Source organism: Prionailurus viverrinus, chromosome C1, assembly GCF_022837055.1.
Source record: "Prionailurus viverrinus isolate Anna chromosome C1, UM_Priviv_1.0, whole genome shotgun sequence".
Classification (NCBI taxonomy): Eukaryota; Metazoa; Chordata; class Mammalia; order Carnivora; family Felidae; genus Prionailurus; species Prionailurus viverrinus.
The window spans coordinates 205,899,180-205,915,939 of record NC_062568.1 but is presented as its reverse complement, the minus strand read 5'-3'; the positions used below and the strand labels follow the sequence as shown (position 1 = coordinate 205,915,939).

General features: G+C 52.7%; 3 protein-coding genes across 3 annotated transcripts in view; 1 reads left to right on the top strand and 2 right to left on the bottom strand.

Moving 5' to 3' along the window:
- Window positions 1-4,305, top strand: part of CLCN6 (chloride voltage-gated channel 6) — a 32,796-nt gene extending 28,491 nt beyond the window's left edge. The window contains exon 23 of the mRNA XM_047869376.1: window positions 1,352-4,305. Within this exon, the coding sequence (XP_047725332.1) occupies window positions 1,352-1,432 (81 nt within the window). The 3' untranslated portion in view covers window positions 1,433-4,305. The remainder of the gene's footprint in view (window positions 1-1,351) is intronic.
- A 3,136-nt stretch (window positions 4,306-7,441) lies between these two features.
- NPPA (natriuretic peptide A) lies at window positions 7,442-8,512 on the bottom strand. Its single transcript, XM_047868905.1, has 3 exons — window positions 8,390-8,512; window positions 7,962-8,288; window positions 7,442-7,453 (listed from the first exon to the last, which is right to left on the bottom strand). Exons 1-3 carry the CDS (start codon window positions 8,510-8,512, stop codon window positions 7,442-7,444), a joined length of 462 nt encoding a protein of 153 aa, XP_047724861.1.
- A 6,767-nt stretch (window positions 8,513-15,279) lies between these two features.
- Window positions 15,280-16,760, bottom strand: NPPB (natriuretic peptide B). The gene is made up of 3 exons (XM_047873843.1): window positions 16,552-16,760; window positions 16,060-16,315; window positions 15,280-15,474 (listed from the first exon to the last, which is right to left on the bottom strand). The coding sequence occupies exons 1-3, from the start codon at window positions 16,675-16,677 to the stop codon at window positions 15,458-15,460; spliced, it is 399 nt and encodes a 132-aa protein (XP_047729799.1). The 5' UTR covers window positions 16,678-16,760; the 3' UTR covers window positions 15,280-15,457.

The window sequence follows — 16,760 nt, the reverse complement described above, 5'->3', positions numbered from 1 at the left end:
GGCTCAGCCCTACCAACCCCTCCCCCCACTTCGGATGTCAGTCAAAAGTCCAGTTGTCATCTGTGTTTCTGGCTAGGTGGCTATAGATCGGAGGTTCCCGTGATCCTCTGCTCCTAGAACTCGAGAAAGCAGTTTACTTACCAGATTACTAGTTTACTATAGAAGACTGTGATTCGGGAACAGCCAGATGGGAAGAGATGACGCACAGGACAGGTATGTGGCAAGGGGCGCCACGCGTCCACGCTCTGCAGCACGCTGCCCTCCCAGCACAGAAGCTCTCCACACGCTGTAGTTCAGGAATCTTCTTGGAGGCTCTATTACGTAGGCATGATTGATCACATCATGGGTCACTGGTGATTGATTCAACCTCCAGCCCCCACCCCCCGAGATAGGGGGTGGGGCTAGAAGATCCAATCCTGTAGGCACATGGTTGGCCCCCCTGGCAACTAGCCTGTGTCCTCAGGAGCTTCCTAAAAGTCTTGTTATTCACGTAAACTCAGGTATGGTTGAAAGGAGCCTGCTATGAATGATAAAAGACACCTTCTCACTCTCATCACTTCATTCCACGAATTTCAAGAGCTTGTGGCAGGGACTAGGACGAAGACCTGTTATAAATTGCCTATTATAAGTCCCGTTATAAATCACAGGATCATAATGACTCAGGTGATGCTGAGAGACCATATTTATGAGCTGTAGCGGGGTCTGGGCCTCTCGGAAGCCTGCATTGAGCTATGCCTTTTGGACATGTGTGTGAGGCAGGCTCTAGGGGTGGTGGGAACTGAGAAGGTTAGGGAGCATGTGCCTTGCTCCAAAAGACATTCAAATTCAGGGGCGCCTGGGTGGCTCAGTCAGTTAAGTGTTTGACTCTTGATTTCAGCTCAGGTCATGATCTCAGAGATCTTGAGTTCGAGCCCCACATCGGGCTCTGTGCTAACAGCTCGGAGCCTGCTTGGGATTCTCTCCCTTTTTCTCCCTCTGGCCCTCTCCTGCTCGTGCGCATGCTCACTCTTGTGCTCGCTTGCTCTCTCTCTCTCAATCTCTCTCTGTCTCAAATAAACATTTTTTTTAAGACATTCAAATTCAGATTTTAGCTGGCCCGACTAAAACTCCTCTTGGGGGTGAATTTGTCCCATTGGCCTCCAGTTTATAAGCCCTGGTTACATTGATCTCCTTCTCATCTGGAAACTGGGTAACCTTGAAGTGCACAGCGTGACCGGGTTGTCCCCGCGCTGTACAGGCCCGGACTCTGTCTCCTCCGCCTACTGCGAAGGATCGGGCAGGCTCCCTTTGCTCCTGTTCTTGCCCCAGTGAATTTATTCTGCAGGTGACGTGGGTCTTCTCTTTGTTCTAGATCGTTGGGATCATCACTCGACACAACCTGACGTTCGAGTTTCTGCACGCCCGACTACGGCAGCACTACCAGACCATCTGATGGGCCAGGGTGGCCAGCCCACCCTCTCCCAGAGCTGCCTGAGGGCGCAGCTCACTCATGCTCCGCCGCCACGGCTGGCCGGGGCCGTGCCAGGGCACGGAAGATTCCCACACACCCACTCGCTCGGAAAGCCTACAATCATCGAACACTTTGCTGGTCAGAGATCCCGGGGGTGGTATTGCACCAGGAGAGCGTGAACTTGCCTGATTCTCTCAGCAAGTATCTTCCTGTCTCCTGCTCACTGCTTTCCTGCCGTCCAGCATCGGCTCAGGCCCCAGGCCCCTCCACCCCACTAGTGCCAGGACCAGAGGGGACGTCAGGCCTCACCCCCCGGAGAGTGACCCCCAGAGCAGTTTTCCCGCCCCTCCCTGCTGCTTTCCTAGGGAGCCCAGCTGTTGCCTTAAATTGTAACAGGAGGGACTTTGACCAAGGCAGACACTGGGGCAAGCGCCAGTCGCAAAATTAAGTGAATTCCCAAATTTAGGGATTGGGCAGTGAGAAAATGACCCCTTTCGGGGAGGTCTTCCTTCGTTGGGACCCTTAACTCAATGTGCTCAGCAGTTCGTTTGGAGGAAGCACCTGTTTTCTGGAGGCGGCTGCTCTGGGCGCACCCCTGGGGCCGCGGTCTCCGTGGGGGCGGCGCCTTCCAGAAGCACAAAGCATTAAGGTCCCACTGATCATCCCTGAGATAAGTCTGACCATACGCCCCGATTTACAACCCCCCCCCTAGTTTTTAACATTTCAGCTTCTCTCTCCTCCGGTCCGTCCCTCGTCCCTTTGATCTTCATTGACTAACTTTCCTTCAGTTCTTACGTGCGTCTTCCTGATGAAGCAGCCTGGTGAAGCAGGAGGATCTTGGCGTTCCCCCCGCCACCCCAAGTTAGCTAAAAGGGCGCCCCACGATCAAACTGCTCTACCTAACTCTGGGGGTGTGGTACAGTTGTGTCTCAGACAGAAAGAAGCGAGCCCTGAGCCAGTGACCTCGGCAGGAACGTGATGTGACTGGAGAAGCCAGTGTCAGGATGAAGCTTCTTCCCAAAGGAGGGTGTGTGCCCCTCAAAACCTCTCTCAGCCCCCTGCTGCCAACCGGTCCCCAGGGTGGGCAGGACCAGGCCCTGAGGCTATAGCGTTAACCTTAGGAAGGAGGCCTCTGGCTGTCAGTGACCTGCCTCCCTCCGGGCCGGGTGGTCCTCTGACTGGGCACCCAAAGTGAGCACTTGCCATCGGGTATTTGCTCTTCTCCCCTGTCGACCCCCCGTGCTCTCCCCTTATTGTGTCCCCATCCGAGGCCCATCCTGCAGCCCTGGGGCAGACACGCTTTGGGACTCAAGACGGCCATTCCTTCGCATTTAAGTTATTTTTGTAAATTGTGGAAGATGCCTGAGGGCGTGGACGCCAGGACCTCGGCAACACCTCTTGCCCTCTGGGGGCGGGCGTCCGTCTGTCCTTCCGTCCTCCTGTCCATCCGTCCATCCGTCGGGGCCAGGCCGGCCCAGGCCTTGTGCTCAGCACACTCCGCAGTGAGGAGGCTGCTTTCAGGGTCTTTCCCACCTGACCGCGGCCCCCTCCGTTCTTCCCGTTTTCTTGCCTCTTTGACCAAAAGTACGTTAACTTCTACATTTTTCAGTTTCCTTGGATGCACTTGACTTGTGAGATGTGGATGGGACCCCCCCCCCCCCCCAATAACTAGTTGGGGGAATCACAAGGACCAAAAAAGGCAAGCCCTTCTGACTGTGACTGTGTTTAACCGGCTGCCAGTGTGTTTTAAGGCAGCGTTCAGAGCTTGGCCAACATTAATCTTTCCCTTTATTAAGAAAGAAAGCAGTTCCCCGAGTCAGGCAAACATCAGGACCACCCATCACAGGAACAACCCCCTCTTCCCGTCCCTCCCTGGAATCGGCAGAACTAAAGTGCTGCGGAGGGACCTCTGGCCTCCGGGGGTCTGGGACGCCAGCTGCCTGCCTCAAGGCCGCCCTGGATGAATGCTGTTGGAATGTACCCCCCCAGTGCACACTGCCTTGCATTTAAGTCACCAGATACTTTGGCCCCACTGGTGTAGCCCAGAGGCAGATGGCACCGTGCAAATGCCTCCCTCCATCCGCTGGCCGCCACTGACCCAGACTCCCTCTGGAAAGGCACGTTGCTTCCTGTCCTTTGTGGGCGTCTGCCCCTCCCAGATAAGCCCAAAGACAGCGACTGCCCCACTTGTAACAAAGTAACTGGAAGCCTCACCCCTTTGATAGTGAGAAGCCCACGTTGTCACCATCTCCCCCATCACCAGCCCCGTCGCCTCTGGGTAGGATGGCATGTCCATAAACAGAACCCACAGGGGGACCACGGGGGTGGCCGGAGACGGTTTTCTGTGTTTCATCTCGTGCTTGGTGTTTCCGGTTCCCCAGCTGAGGTGATCGGGAGCTAGGGAGCGAGAGTCCCTCCCGACCGTGGGACCTTTGCGCTCTGGGGGGTGATTTGCTCATGACCTTGATTAACTAGCGGTTCCTGGCTGGGATGGACGCTTGCTTGCTTGACCCAACCAACTCTATGACATTTCTGATGCAAAATCGCGTACTGATGCGGCCCTCGGAGACCAGGAAGCCTCTGGGAAGGCCAGAAGCGCCCTCCGGGCCCTGCAGTGTCAATGTACAGTGTTGCCCCCCAGCTCCGTGGACGTTGGTCACCTCGACAGTAGCAGCTTCCTTTTCTCTGTTTGCACTGTTGGTTTGTATAGTAATACTAGCTAATCCTATTGTGTACATAAATTGTATTTTTTTTTAATTTGTAAAATTCTATTTTTATTTGGACTTTTGGAACTTGGAAGTTCTCATTGTAACCGTAACACATCAGAATAAAATGTCTTCATCTGTCTCCTTCGAGCTTTTGTCCCCACGGTGCTCTTTCTTTGGAGTTGCACTTGGCTTTTACTTTACTCTCTCTTTCTAATATGGAAAAATCACAGAGTAGATGTAGCGTCTCAGCTGTCTCCTGCTAGAGCTCTGCCAGCAAGAAGGCTTCGTCCCCAGGGGTCCATCTACTCCCACCTTAGTCCTGTGGATCTTAGCAAAAATCAACCCAGTTCCCAGTCTTCTGTTTCTCCCCTCCAATGAACACTGTGCGATCTCGTTTGCTGATGCTTTGCACCCGCTCCCTCAGCTCTCGCTGTCCCCTGTCCGCTGTCGCTGTCGCTGTCCGTAGCAGGAGGCAGAGGATCCATTTGTATGCCTGAAGGGCTGCGTTTAGGACTTCGCCCCACCGACAGGTTCCCCGACACCCAGCAGAAGTGAAATCCATACTGAGTCTGTAGATGTTTAGACCTTGGGGCCGGCTTCCCTGGTGCCATCTGTCATTCTCTTTGCTCTGCCAGAAACAGGATTCTCTTTGTCTATGGTTGATCTGCTCTAAGTTACCCTTCGAGCAGCAGTAGAAATGGTCTCCGTTCAACCCTGTCCCCTGGTTTCCTGAGTGCCAGGGGCACTTTCTGTGTATCCGGCACTGTCCGTTCCGTTCCGCGAGAGCCCGCCGTGTCCCAGTGACCCCTCAGGAGCGTGTGCGCGGTTCACCACGCTCCGCTCCTAGCAGCCCCTCCTCCCCAGACCTCGGCAGCCACGTTTGGACAGACGCTTCTCCCTGTCGCTGCTCTTGTCCTTGCTAGGCCTTCCCTGCTTCTTGGTTTCCCATCCTGTGCTCAAAGTCCACGTGAAGAATATTTTTATCAGAGGTGGTTAGATTAAAGGTCTTTCCCCACCTCTACTCCCGAACTGTCAATTCACTTCTGGCCTCCCCTCTTCTCTACGAAGAGCGAATTACTACTTTATTTCCCTCTTTTCCTAATTTCTGTACGCGACCGAGACAATTTGACTTTTTTTTTTTTAAGTTTATATATTTTGGGAGAGAGAGTACATGGGCAGAGACAGAAGGAGAGAAAATGAATCCCAAGCAGGCTCCACACCATCCATGCAGAGCCCAACACGGGGCTCCTGCTTAAGAACTACAAGATCATGACCTGAGCTGAAACCAAGAGTCTGGCGCTTAAGCGACTGAGCCACCCAGGCGCCCCGACAATTTGATGTTTATAGGGCACCAAGAATGCCATGTGCTGCAGCGGTGCTGACCAGGCCTCCACCTTCAAGGAGTTTCCAGTCCAGGGACACAGACACAATCGCATACCAAGGCAAATTGTCTTGTGTTGTAATAGTCCTATACAAAATGCTGCTGGTGCAGAGCTTAATTAGTACCGGGCATGTGATCTCAGGGTTGAAGTGGCATTTTCGATGAGCCTTGAATGTGTAGAATGTTCCCAGGAGCACTGGCTAAATCGCATTACAGGAGGGCATGAAGTGAACGTTTTGGCGGGGGAGGGGGGGGCGCTGGTCGGAGAAATGTTGTAGAATCTGACATGGAGAATGAGGCCTGTAGGGCGGGAAAACAGGTTCGAGCACAGTTCCCTGTTGTGGGTGAACCTAGTGCCTGGGACTCTCTGCTTTTCAGAAACGGACACAAGGAAACGGCATCCTCTCCAGTGCAGCCCTGCTCCGTCACCTTGGGCCTGAATTAGAGAAAGCTGGCGGCTACTTTTTAATTATGTGTTAGTACCCAAAAGGCACATAAATGTGCGGTTCGTCAGCAAATGTTTTTTCTTCACTTTGCTCAGCATTTTGGGGAGGGGGGGAGAGAAAAAGAGAGCATGAGTGAGGGAGGGGCAGAGAGAGAGGGGGACCAAGGATCTGAAGTGGGCTCCACACTAACAACAGCGAGCCTGATATGGGGCTCCAACGCAAGAACCACGAGATCATGACCTGAGCTGAAGTCGGGTGCTCAATCGACTGAGCCCCGCAGGTGCCCTGCTTTGCTTAGCTCTTAAACCCAAATGCTTTGCCCACTTTTCTTAAAGTGCAGTCACTCAGCTGTGCCAAGTAACTCTCTCAAAATGTATCAAAGTTTTGTTAGTGGTCTCATTTACAAGTGTGCCTTGATTTTTTTTTTTTTTTTTTTTTTTTTTTTTTTTTTTAGGCTCTGGGTATATATGTGCCTCCAAAAACAAAAAACAAACAAACAAAAAAACCAAAAAACAAACAAAAACAAAAAACTACTGGGTGTACAAAATTGTCTATGGGGTACAAGCTACATTAGATGCAGCCAGAAAAAAAAAAAAACAGATGTTTGTAAGTTTTCTTTTTAATAAATAAGTGCCCTGAATATGAGCAAGTCTGAAAAATAAATGCCCTTTCAGTCTCCTGGGGCATTTCCAGGATCTGTGATAAGGCCGATGTGAGAGATAAACCACTGTGAACTGTGGTTTGTGCCCCACCCTCCACCAAAGAAAAATTTAAGGGTAAGAGGTGGGAGGGAATACAAGCAAGAATTTGTCCAAATCCACAGAATGCCACCAAGAGTGACCCTAATGTCAGCTGTGGACCCTGGGTGACAACAATGTGTCAGTGTAGGTTCATCAGCTGTCACAAAGGCTCCATTCTGGTGGGACACATTGATGACGGGGCTGCTCTGCATGTGTGAGGGCAGGGGGCCTATGGGAAGCCTCTACACTTTCTGCTTCATTTTGCTGTGAACCTTAAATGGCTCCCCAAGATAAACTCTATTATGTTTAAAAGGAAGAAGAGAGAAACTGGGCATTCTCTCTGACAAAAGGTAAATGGGTATCAGGCTGAATTCTCTTCCCAGGAAAAAGAAAGAAATCACCAACCCGAGCCTTCGGCTTCTGTCCGTGGTGCTGAAGTTTATTCATGATTCAAACAGCTTTCAGTAATGGGTGAGCGTCTATCCTAAAATTTAATGCATGGGATGGGAGCGGAGGGGAAGCCACAATTAAACCACTTGGTCTACATTCAGCATAAAATGTGAGAAACGTTGACAAGAGGCTGCAGCTTGAATAGGGTGCTCATCACGGCTCAACTTGATGGCAATGAGATGGGACAAAGTTGAGTGAGGGACCCCAAAGGATGAGGGTCTCTCGAAGTCTGCACAGGGCCTGGCCTGCCTTTTCCTCCCTGGCCATTATCTTCGGTACTACAAAGAGAACAGAGACAAGGTTGGCTTGGTGACCTGGCCCTATTGGAAAAGTCAACCTCACAGGACTGTGCTCACTTCCCAGCAGCCCCCACTCCGGCCTGACAACCCTGAGTTTCATGAACTGGTACACAAATTGCTTGTTAGAAGCTATAAGTCAACCCTGGTCATTTTCATTTAATCCTTTGGGGTCTGACAATTCTGGGGAGGCGCATGAACTGCCAATCAGCAGAACAAAGGTGACTTGGCTCCGTGAACATTTTAAGTCCCCAGTGCTCATGGCAGTAACTTTTTTTTTCTTAGCATTTCCTTAGCAGCCTGTAGCTGAGAATGATGAATGATGTCATTGCCCCAAGTTGGGACACAAAATTTCCAAAAAGAAAGCTTCTACTCTGGTCTCTTTACTGCAGGAGGCATCCCCTGGTGGTGTTCTTTGACAAAGTTTGAGTCTCAGTGAAACCATAACCGCCTTCCTCCCCACCCCATTTCCACCCCCAGCTCCTCTTACCCGGAAGCTGTTGCAGCCCAGTCCACTCTGAGCTCCAATCCTGTCCATCCTGCCTCCAAAGCAGCTGGACCTCCGCAGACTCCGAGGGGCAGCAAGCAGTGCCCTCAGCTTGCTTTTCAGGAGGGCAGATCTATCGGAGGAGTCCCAGGAGCCCCGCCCAAGGGCACCCCCATCTCTCTGGGCTGGGTTGACCTCCCCAGCCCAGGGAGGCACCTCAGGGAGGGGGCTAAGAGCTGCCCCAGCTTCCTCATTCTGCTCACTTAGTACTTGTGGGGGCACGACTTCATCTTCCAAAGGCATCTTGTCCTCCAAATGGTCCAGCAAATTCTTTACAAAAGGAACACACGGGGAAAGGGAGAGGTCTCAGTGGCCGGCACAGTGTCACAAAGCCCCCTGGTCCCAGACTGTGGCCCCTGTCCCGGCCCTACCTTGAAATCCATCAGGTCTGCGTTGGACACAGAGCCATATACCGGGTTAGCTCCTGTTTGCCACAGGAGCTGACACGCCAGGAAGAGGAGGAAGCTTGCGGTGATGGTGGAGAAGGAGCCCATGATGGCGTCGGTCAAGGAGTGTTCTGGTGCTTGCTGCCTCTCTGTCCTCTCTTCTCCTTCTCTCAGCCTCCCTCCGCCTGTCTCCCAGCTGCCCTGCGCCTCCTCTTTTTATAGCCCCCCAGCTCTCCAAGAGCGCAAGAGGGACGGAACCCTCCCCATTCTGTCACTTGCAGCGATAAAGCAGCTGAATGAGGGAACAGCAGAAGATGACCTTTTAAAGCTATCAGCCCAGCAGAGCCTGTCACTGCCCCCTCCACCTTGAGCAGCCCCAACAACCCCAGACCCTCAGCTGCAAGAGCCACATTCTTGTTGATTTGCCTCAAGAGGTTCCCACTTCAAAGGTGTGAGAAGAGCAAAAAAGAGTCCTTGGTTATCTCACAGTGATGCCTGGGGCTTCTTTCTCCTGGGCAACAGGACCCATGCGGGGAGGCAGAGGGTGACGGTTGGCCAGCGCCCAGCTCCCCGGGTAGGTTTTTCGGCTCAGCTGTCAGGGGCTCCAAATAAGGGCGGGAGAGGAGGAAGTGGCAGGCGGCCGGCAGCTCGGGACAAATTAGTCCAGATGCTCAAGCCGGCCTCACACCTGACTCATCAGCCGAGAGGGCAGACCTCTCCCTCCAACTGAGCTGCCCTCACTCCTGGCAGTCATTCTCGGCAGTCAGGTGAAGAGGGAGTTATTATTTAGAATATTAAGTCAGCCGGGAACCAAATGTGATGAACATCCCAAGAACTCAGCTCCCACACATAAACACCAAGAAAACTTTTGGGAACGCAACCATCCCTCTGCCAAGCTCCTCCTCCTTCCCCTCCACAGTGTTGAGGGAGGTGGGCGCTTAGAGAGGCCAATGGTTTCATCCCTGTCACCTCGATGATTATAGCAGCTCAGACTCTGAGTTTGAAGTTTATAATGGCCCCAACACTCCCAGGAAAGCTCCTGTGGTGAGTTGGCTGGTGGAGTGACGGGGAGGTGAATGTGGCACCCAGCTTCCCTTAATGTCTTCCATGACCTTCCATGAGGCCAGGCGAGTGATGAGCCACTGAGGCCTTCATTTTCCTGACCCATCCCCCCCAAAGAAAATTAACAGGCAGCAAGTCCTCTCCCCCTTTTTTTCCAAGATTTTAACTTTTTTTAAAAGTTTATTTATTTATTTTTTAGAGAGAGAGAGAGAGAGAGAGAGAGAGTGACAGAGCATGAGCAGGGGAAGGGCAGATGGAGAGGGAGATAGAGAACCAAAGCAGGCTCCAGGCTCTGAGCTGTCAGCCCAGAGCCCGACACGGGGCTCGAACCCACAGACCGCAAGATCATGACCTGAGCCGAAATCAAGCTTAATCGACTGAGCCACCCAGGCGCCCCCCAAGATTTTAAGTAATCTCCACACCCAACGTGGGGCTCGAACTCACAACCCCAAGAGCACGAGTTGCACACTCTCCCAACAGCCAGCCAGGCTCCCCAAGCCTGCCCACATTTAATGAGCGCCCTCCGTTCACTAAGCACTGAACTCCATGTTAGCGTACTAAATGCAAGACGGACTTGGGGGGAAAACCCCAAATTTGAAGGGTTGAGAGACCTGTGCTAGAGCCCCGAGCAAACCAAGTTACACACATCGTCACAGCCTTATTTTCCCCATGCTCTACCCACCCCTCAGTGTTGCCATGAGGCTTAGATGAACTACCAATGTGTGCATTCTGCACACGCGTTCTCAAGTATGAAGTGCTATCTGTATGAAAGATGGTGAGAACGGTTGCCCGTGTTGATCAGCTGCAACGTGCCCGACACCATGTGGAGAACTTTAGATGGATTATCTAATTTTCATCACAGCCCCCATGGGGGGGTGGGTAATATTGTTCCCATTCACAGAGAGGCAGAACTAAGACAGAGGTCATGTCACTTGGCCAAGGTCACTGCCTAAGCGGCAAGGCCAGGGCTGGAACCCCAGGTCTGACACCAGTGCCCGTAATTCCTAATCCATTTCACAGGTGACCTCTGAGCAGCTCCTTTACCCTCCCCCTTCCTGGGCAGGGGGTGTCCTTGGCAAGTCCGTGAGCGTGCGCCTGTGTGGACTACCTCACGGAAAGGGCCATCCAAGCCCCGCGAACGGCCAACACACCCAATGTGTTTCGAGGGGCTCCCCAGAAGCCAAGAAATGCATGTGCCAAGCCCCCTCCCTGGCTGGTCGGGTAGAGAGGCTGTTCTGCGGGCGGGCAGGAAATCGGGGCAGTACGAGGCCAGAGGTCACAAGAGGTATCCAGGGTGATTTTATTCTAAGACAGAAGGAGAAAGGAGCGCTCTCCAGGAACCTTATCAGGGTCAGCCGAACTCAGCTTGAAACCCAGAGTGGGTGCAACCCTGAACAGGAAGTCTGGGGGCAAAACCCTCGTATCCTGATGAGTCCCTGGAATGTGCTCACAGCTTAATCGCTCGGTTGGCAGGGTTATTATTAGCAAAGAGGATTCAGTGAGCAGCCACACTGGGGGAACTGATGCTCCTTGCTGTGTGCGTCACACGGCCGATCCCCTGGAGATGCCCTTTCGGACAGGCCTTTGAGGCGGGCGGCGACTTCCGGAAGGGCCTTGTGGTAGTCCCTGCAATAGCTCGGCCCGAGGGCCTGTGCTGCTCCTCTGTCCTGAGCCACTTCTGAAGTCTGCAGGTGGCCCGAGGAGAGGTGGAAATGCCCTTCCGGGTTCCAGAAAGAGAATGTCAGAATTTTCTCGGCTCCTTGTATTAAAGGAACCTCTCCTCTTCCAGAGTGAAGCCCGAGCAGGGCCTCAGTGTCAGTTGTGGCATTTCTTCTAGTAGCCTCGGCTTTTTGTCCGGGTTGCGTTTGGTTTTTATTGCTGTTTATTTTGTGGAAGGGGGGGGGGGGTGGCAAGAAGGAGCATATTCAGTTTTGCTGCCCCGAGGACTTGACGTTGAACCAACTTACCACCTTCTGCACTGACAAGGCTTAGTGGAAACGGAGACCAGCCTCAGATTGTCTGATTACCCCAATCCTGGTGGAGCCTTCCATTTGCACCTGAGACAGAAAATGGCTTGATGTGAAGTTTCTCTTCTTTTCCATGCCCCGGCCCAATTTTGGGGGGTGTGCACACCGCCCGTGTGGAGGAGTTAATATTTGACGGCGTGTTTGGAAGCCAGCCTGGAGGAGTGAGGCAGAAGGAAAGCAAAGGCCCGGAAAAGCAGATCCACCCCCCACCCCCACCTCTCCCACCAGCTAAAAAGTCAACAGCCTTTATTTCCTTATCAATGGAAAGAAGTTGTCTCAGTCACACAGTGGAATGAGCATTGCAAATGGGCGGGAGGATCCAGAATTGGGGAGTCTCTAGCTTCTATGGCAGAGTCCCCCCAACCCAGGATTCTCCGCGGGGACGCTGTGGGCTGCTTCGGGGAGCCATGAGGTCCCAGCAATGTCACACGTGGTCTGCAGCAGAAGCCCCAGTTGGAAGAAATCGGCAAGACCCTGCTGCACGTTTAGGGATGGCTGTTTCTGACTTTGAAAATGATGTTCGGGGCGCCTGGGTGGCTCAGTCGGTTAAGCGGCCGACGTCAGCTCAGGTCATGATCTCGAGGTCCGTGAGTTCGAGCCCCGCATCGGGCTCGGTGCTGACCGCTGGGAGCCTGGAGTCTGCCTCGGATTCTGTGTCTTCCTCTCTCTGCCCCTCTCCTGCTCACATTCTCTCTCTCTCTCAAAAATAAATAAACATTAAAAAAAATTAAAAGAAGAAAACATTCAGTCCCAATACTATCCTGACTTCTGTAACCTCAACACTTGGGACCCAGCAAAGCCCATCCACTCTCTACTTAAATCCTTTCCAGCTTTGAAGACGTGGGTTAGGGCTCCTGGGCTCTATTTTCACCAGCACATCTTTCTGGAAAGACGACAGTGATGAGCATCTACGGAGAGATATAATCTGGCAGCTTCGCTGGACAATGAGGTTGATAATAGGGAAGTCAGGGAGATGAATGCCGTGGCTATAGCTACATGGGGGGGGTACATTTGAAGGGGTCAGGGTCACAGGTTAGGGAGGGCCATGTTTTTTTCATGTTTATTTATTTTTGAGAGAGGCAAGGAAGGGCAGAGAGAGAGGGGGACCGAGTATCTGAAGTAGGCTCTGCACTCACAGCAGACAGCCTGACTCGGGGCTTGACCTCACAAACTTCAAGATCATGACCTGACCCTAAGTCTGATGCTTAACTGACTGAGCCACCCAGGAGCCCCAGGGGAGGCAGGTTTTAAAGGGCATCTATAGGGGCGCCTGGGTGGCTCAGTCAGTTGAGCGTCCGACTTCGCTCAGGTCACGATCTCACGGTCCGTGAGTTCGAGCCCCGCATCAGGCTCTGTGCCGACAGCTCAGAGCCTGGAGCCTGCTTCAGATTCTGTGTCTCCCTCTCTCTCTGGCCCTCCCCCCATTCATGCTCTGTCTCTCTCTGTCTCAAAAATAAATAAATGTTAAAAAAAATTTTTTTTTAAATAAAAAAAAAAAAAAAAAAAAAAAAAAGGGCATCTATAGGGGCGCCTGGGTGGTTCATTTGGTTTCGATTAAGCGTCTGACTTTGGCTCAGGTCATGATCTCACGGTTAGTTGGAGTCCCGCATCGGGCTTGCTGCTGTCAGCACAGAGCCCGCTTCGGATCCCCCGTTCCCCTCTCTCTCTGCCGAACCCCACTCTTGCATGCTTTCTCTATCTGTCTCTCAAAAAAAAAAAAACATTTAGAAGAATTTTAAGGGCATCTATAGACAGGGCGTGTTTGCATTGCTCCCCACAAACACCAAACACGAGGGGAACTCAATGAGAGGTCCCTCCATTGAGTACACGGGCTACCCACCCCCATCCTCCAGCGGTCACATTTGGCTCCTTTGCTGTTCTCTCTGCGGTCCTCTTTCTCAGACTTTTGCCTGCAGAGAAGACCCAAGTAACACACGTATCGTATGTACAGACCCCACCCACCTGAGACCTACATAAGGAGAAGCCAGACTCACTGGAAAGAACCCTGAAGCGTTGGCTGGATTTGGGGAGTGGGTGTTCTGGGAAAGGCCCGCCTTCATCACCTGAGCAGAGGGGAGAGGTCACCAGCGGGCAGTGGCAGTTCACCAAACGCGGAGCCGAATGATGCCATTAGGAGGGCAATTTTACTCCCACCAGCAAACCTGCTTCACTGACTTGGGAGGGACGGGGTGATGCAGTGGTTGGGGACCTGGGTGCTGGACCTGAACCCCGGCTCTGCCACTTGCTAACTGCATGATCTTGAGCAAGTCACATCACCTCTCTGTGCCTTAGTTTCCCCCTCTGTTAAAATGAGGGTTAGTAAGAGCTCTTCAGAGGTTTGTTGCAAGGACTATAGGAGTTAACGAGACAGTAGCTGGTGCCTGATGAGGGCTTTGTGAAAGTTAACTACGCTGAGTATTCATGGCACTCCCTGGGTCGGAAACACCAGGTAAAGGTGGCTCACAGTTTTATTAGAAAGTAACTCGCTCCTCAACCTCATTTTAAAAACCTTAATTGATGTCATCGGCTGTCCAGAACCTTTGGCACACACTGGGCTGACATAAATGACACAGAGACCTACTAATTGTGGTTCCCCTCGGTGGAAGCAACATTAGCTGAGAACAGCAGGAAGGTCAGGAGAGTGAAGTTCAAGGCCAGGAGCGTGAGGAGAGGGCACAGGCTCAAGAGTCACTTGGCTCCCCACTCAGTGGGAGAGCTCAGAGCATCCTTGGCCACATGCGGCCAGGTAGGGGGCTTCGGTTTTCTGGGTCTCAGTTTTCTCACCCATCAAACGGGGATAAGAATGGTCCTGTCCCTTCTGCGGAGCTAGCATCCTAAAAGGCATTCTGGGCAAGGGGACCGCAGGAGCTGAGGCCTGGGAGCCTGAAAGCAAAGGAGTGTGGCCCGGGATGCTCGAGAGGCAGGGCGCTTGGGAAGGGGGGACCGTGGGGTACAGGGCAGCGTACCAACAGGACTCCCTGCAGAATAAGACAACGCAGTATGACTCTGGTGGTTGTTTCCTTTTCGGCCCTAGAAATGAGAGGTTTCTCTCTCTGAGGCAGAGAGGAAGTAAAGATGTGGAGCCCCCGGAAAAGGGGCACCCTAAATGCTGGGCCTTTTGTCAGACGCTTCTAAACCTGGGCTGGGGAAGTGAAAATGCTATTGAACTCAGGGCTTTAAAGGAAACAATCACCAGGGAGAATGTCTCCGACGGCAGAATTCCAGACAGAGGGAAAGCTAGTGAGGAAACACTGACCCACACTCCCGTGTTGCGTGAACGTCTCAGGGCCCATCTGCACTCCCAGGGAGAGTGCTTGAGGTATTTGTAGACATTTCAGAACAAGAAAAACCCTTCAAGAGAAGCAGGGCACCCCTACTCCTACCTGACCAGCTCTGATGCCTTCTCCCCACCCCACCACTAGGACACTTTTAGAACCTTCAGGAAAACAAAGGCTTTGGGTTTTTTGGTGTGTGGGTTTGTTTGTTTGTTTGTTTGTTTTTTTAATGATGTATTTCTTCTAATGCACTAAGACGAATCAGTTTCTTTTCTTTAACATTTTTTAAGTTTATTTATTTATTTTGAGAGAGAGAGAGAGAGAGAAGGAGCAGAGAGAGAGGGAGAGAGCAAGAATTCCAAGCAGGCTCTGCACTATAAACGCAGAGCCCGACAACGGAGCTTAAACTCACGAACCGCGAGATCATGACCCAAGCTGAAACCAAGATCCGGAACGAAGCGCGACCAACTGAGCCACCCAGGCACCCCAGGACAAATCCGTTGCAAAAGAAGAAGATAAAATGTTGACTTTATTTCACCGTGGAAAATGGGTGCTCGGAGATAAGAATCATCTTATATAAAACAATCACAATAAATAAATAAATAAAAATAAATAAATAAGAATTGCTTCAAAGGGGCTCAGGGAGTTGATGAAGAATCAGACGCAGATGTCTGCACCAGCACTTCCTCTTAATGCCTTCTCAGCACTGGGGGGGGGGGGGGGGAGAAAGGGTGATGAGAGCGTCAGGCGGGAAACTGAGGCAGGATCTGAGCTTCCCCACACTGGGTGTGATCCCTGCCACCACCACCACCCCCCCCCCCATCCTCGGCTGATCTGGGTGTTTGAGGCTTTAGAATAATCCACTCTCTGGACCTCAGTCTCCTCATCTGTAAACTGGAAATTATTGCTGTCCTCGTGATCCCGTCCTCTGCCTTTGAGGCTATAGACAGGCTGGGGGAAACCAGGAGGAAAACGTTTAGGACTCTTTCTGCTCCAAGGAGATGCAGCCAGAGAATGACTGGATTCCATCCTAAGGCGACTCTGCCCCTTTTGGCCAGAGAGGCAAGAGAAGGTGGGTAGGGACTCGTGGACATAGTAACGAATGATGTCCACATTTAATATTTCCAGAAAGGCGCCCCTTGGCCCTAAGCACTGTCAGCAAGAGAGAGTAAAACCCAAGTGTCTTTTTCTCAGAATGTGGTTCCCGGAGACAATAAACCCAGAAGTGGTTCCGATGGTGGGACCCATAGGAGTGGGGCAGGGGGATCAAGCTGGCAGGGAGGGGGCTTACCATTGCAGCCCAGGCCACTGAGGGAGCCAATCCGGTCCAGCCTCCGGCCAAAGCACCTTGAATCACGCATCATCTTGGAACTGCCTAGTCGTCTCAGGGCCCAGAGGACATTGTCACGGGGCGCAAGGATCCGCGCAGGGGGTTCCTCCTGGGCCTCCAAGGATTCTGCGGGGCTGTGGCCCTGCTGGAGGGGTCCCAGGGCCATCTGGGCTTCCTGCAGCTCTGAAACTGTGTCCCGCAGACCGTCCAGCAGCTCCTGCAATGCGTGGGGACAGCCCCAGCCTCAGCAACCCGCACCTGGCCAAACCGCCCTAGACGGAGCTGAGATGAACCAACCACCTTAGGTAGGGGTCCTGGCACCCAATCCGGTTGCTTTCTAATCCCTTATCACTAATTCGCTAGGGGGGCTGAGGACCTTTTGGGACAATAGCTCAGGACCCGTTCAACTGCTGCTACCCACAGCAGCCTTTTCGCAGGCTGAAGCTCTCTCACCCGTATTGCGGACGCTTCCGAGGCGGGGCCGGGGCCGCCCAGCGGGTGGGAGCGACCTCCTAGTGGCGACAGGTGCAAGAACAGGAAGAGCAGGAGGGCCCGGAGCAGCGCCGTCTTGGGGTCCATGTCACCGGAGAGATCGTTGCCGCTGCCGCTGCGCTGTGTTCCGGGTCACGTCTCACCTCCTAGAGGCCGGCGGACGCTCTCCC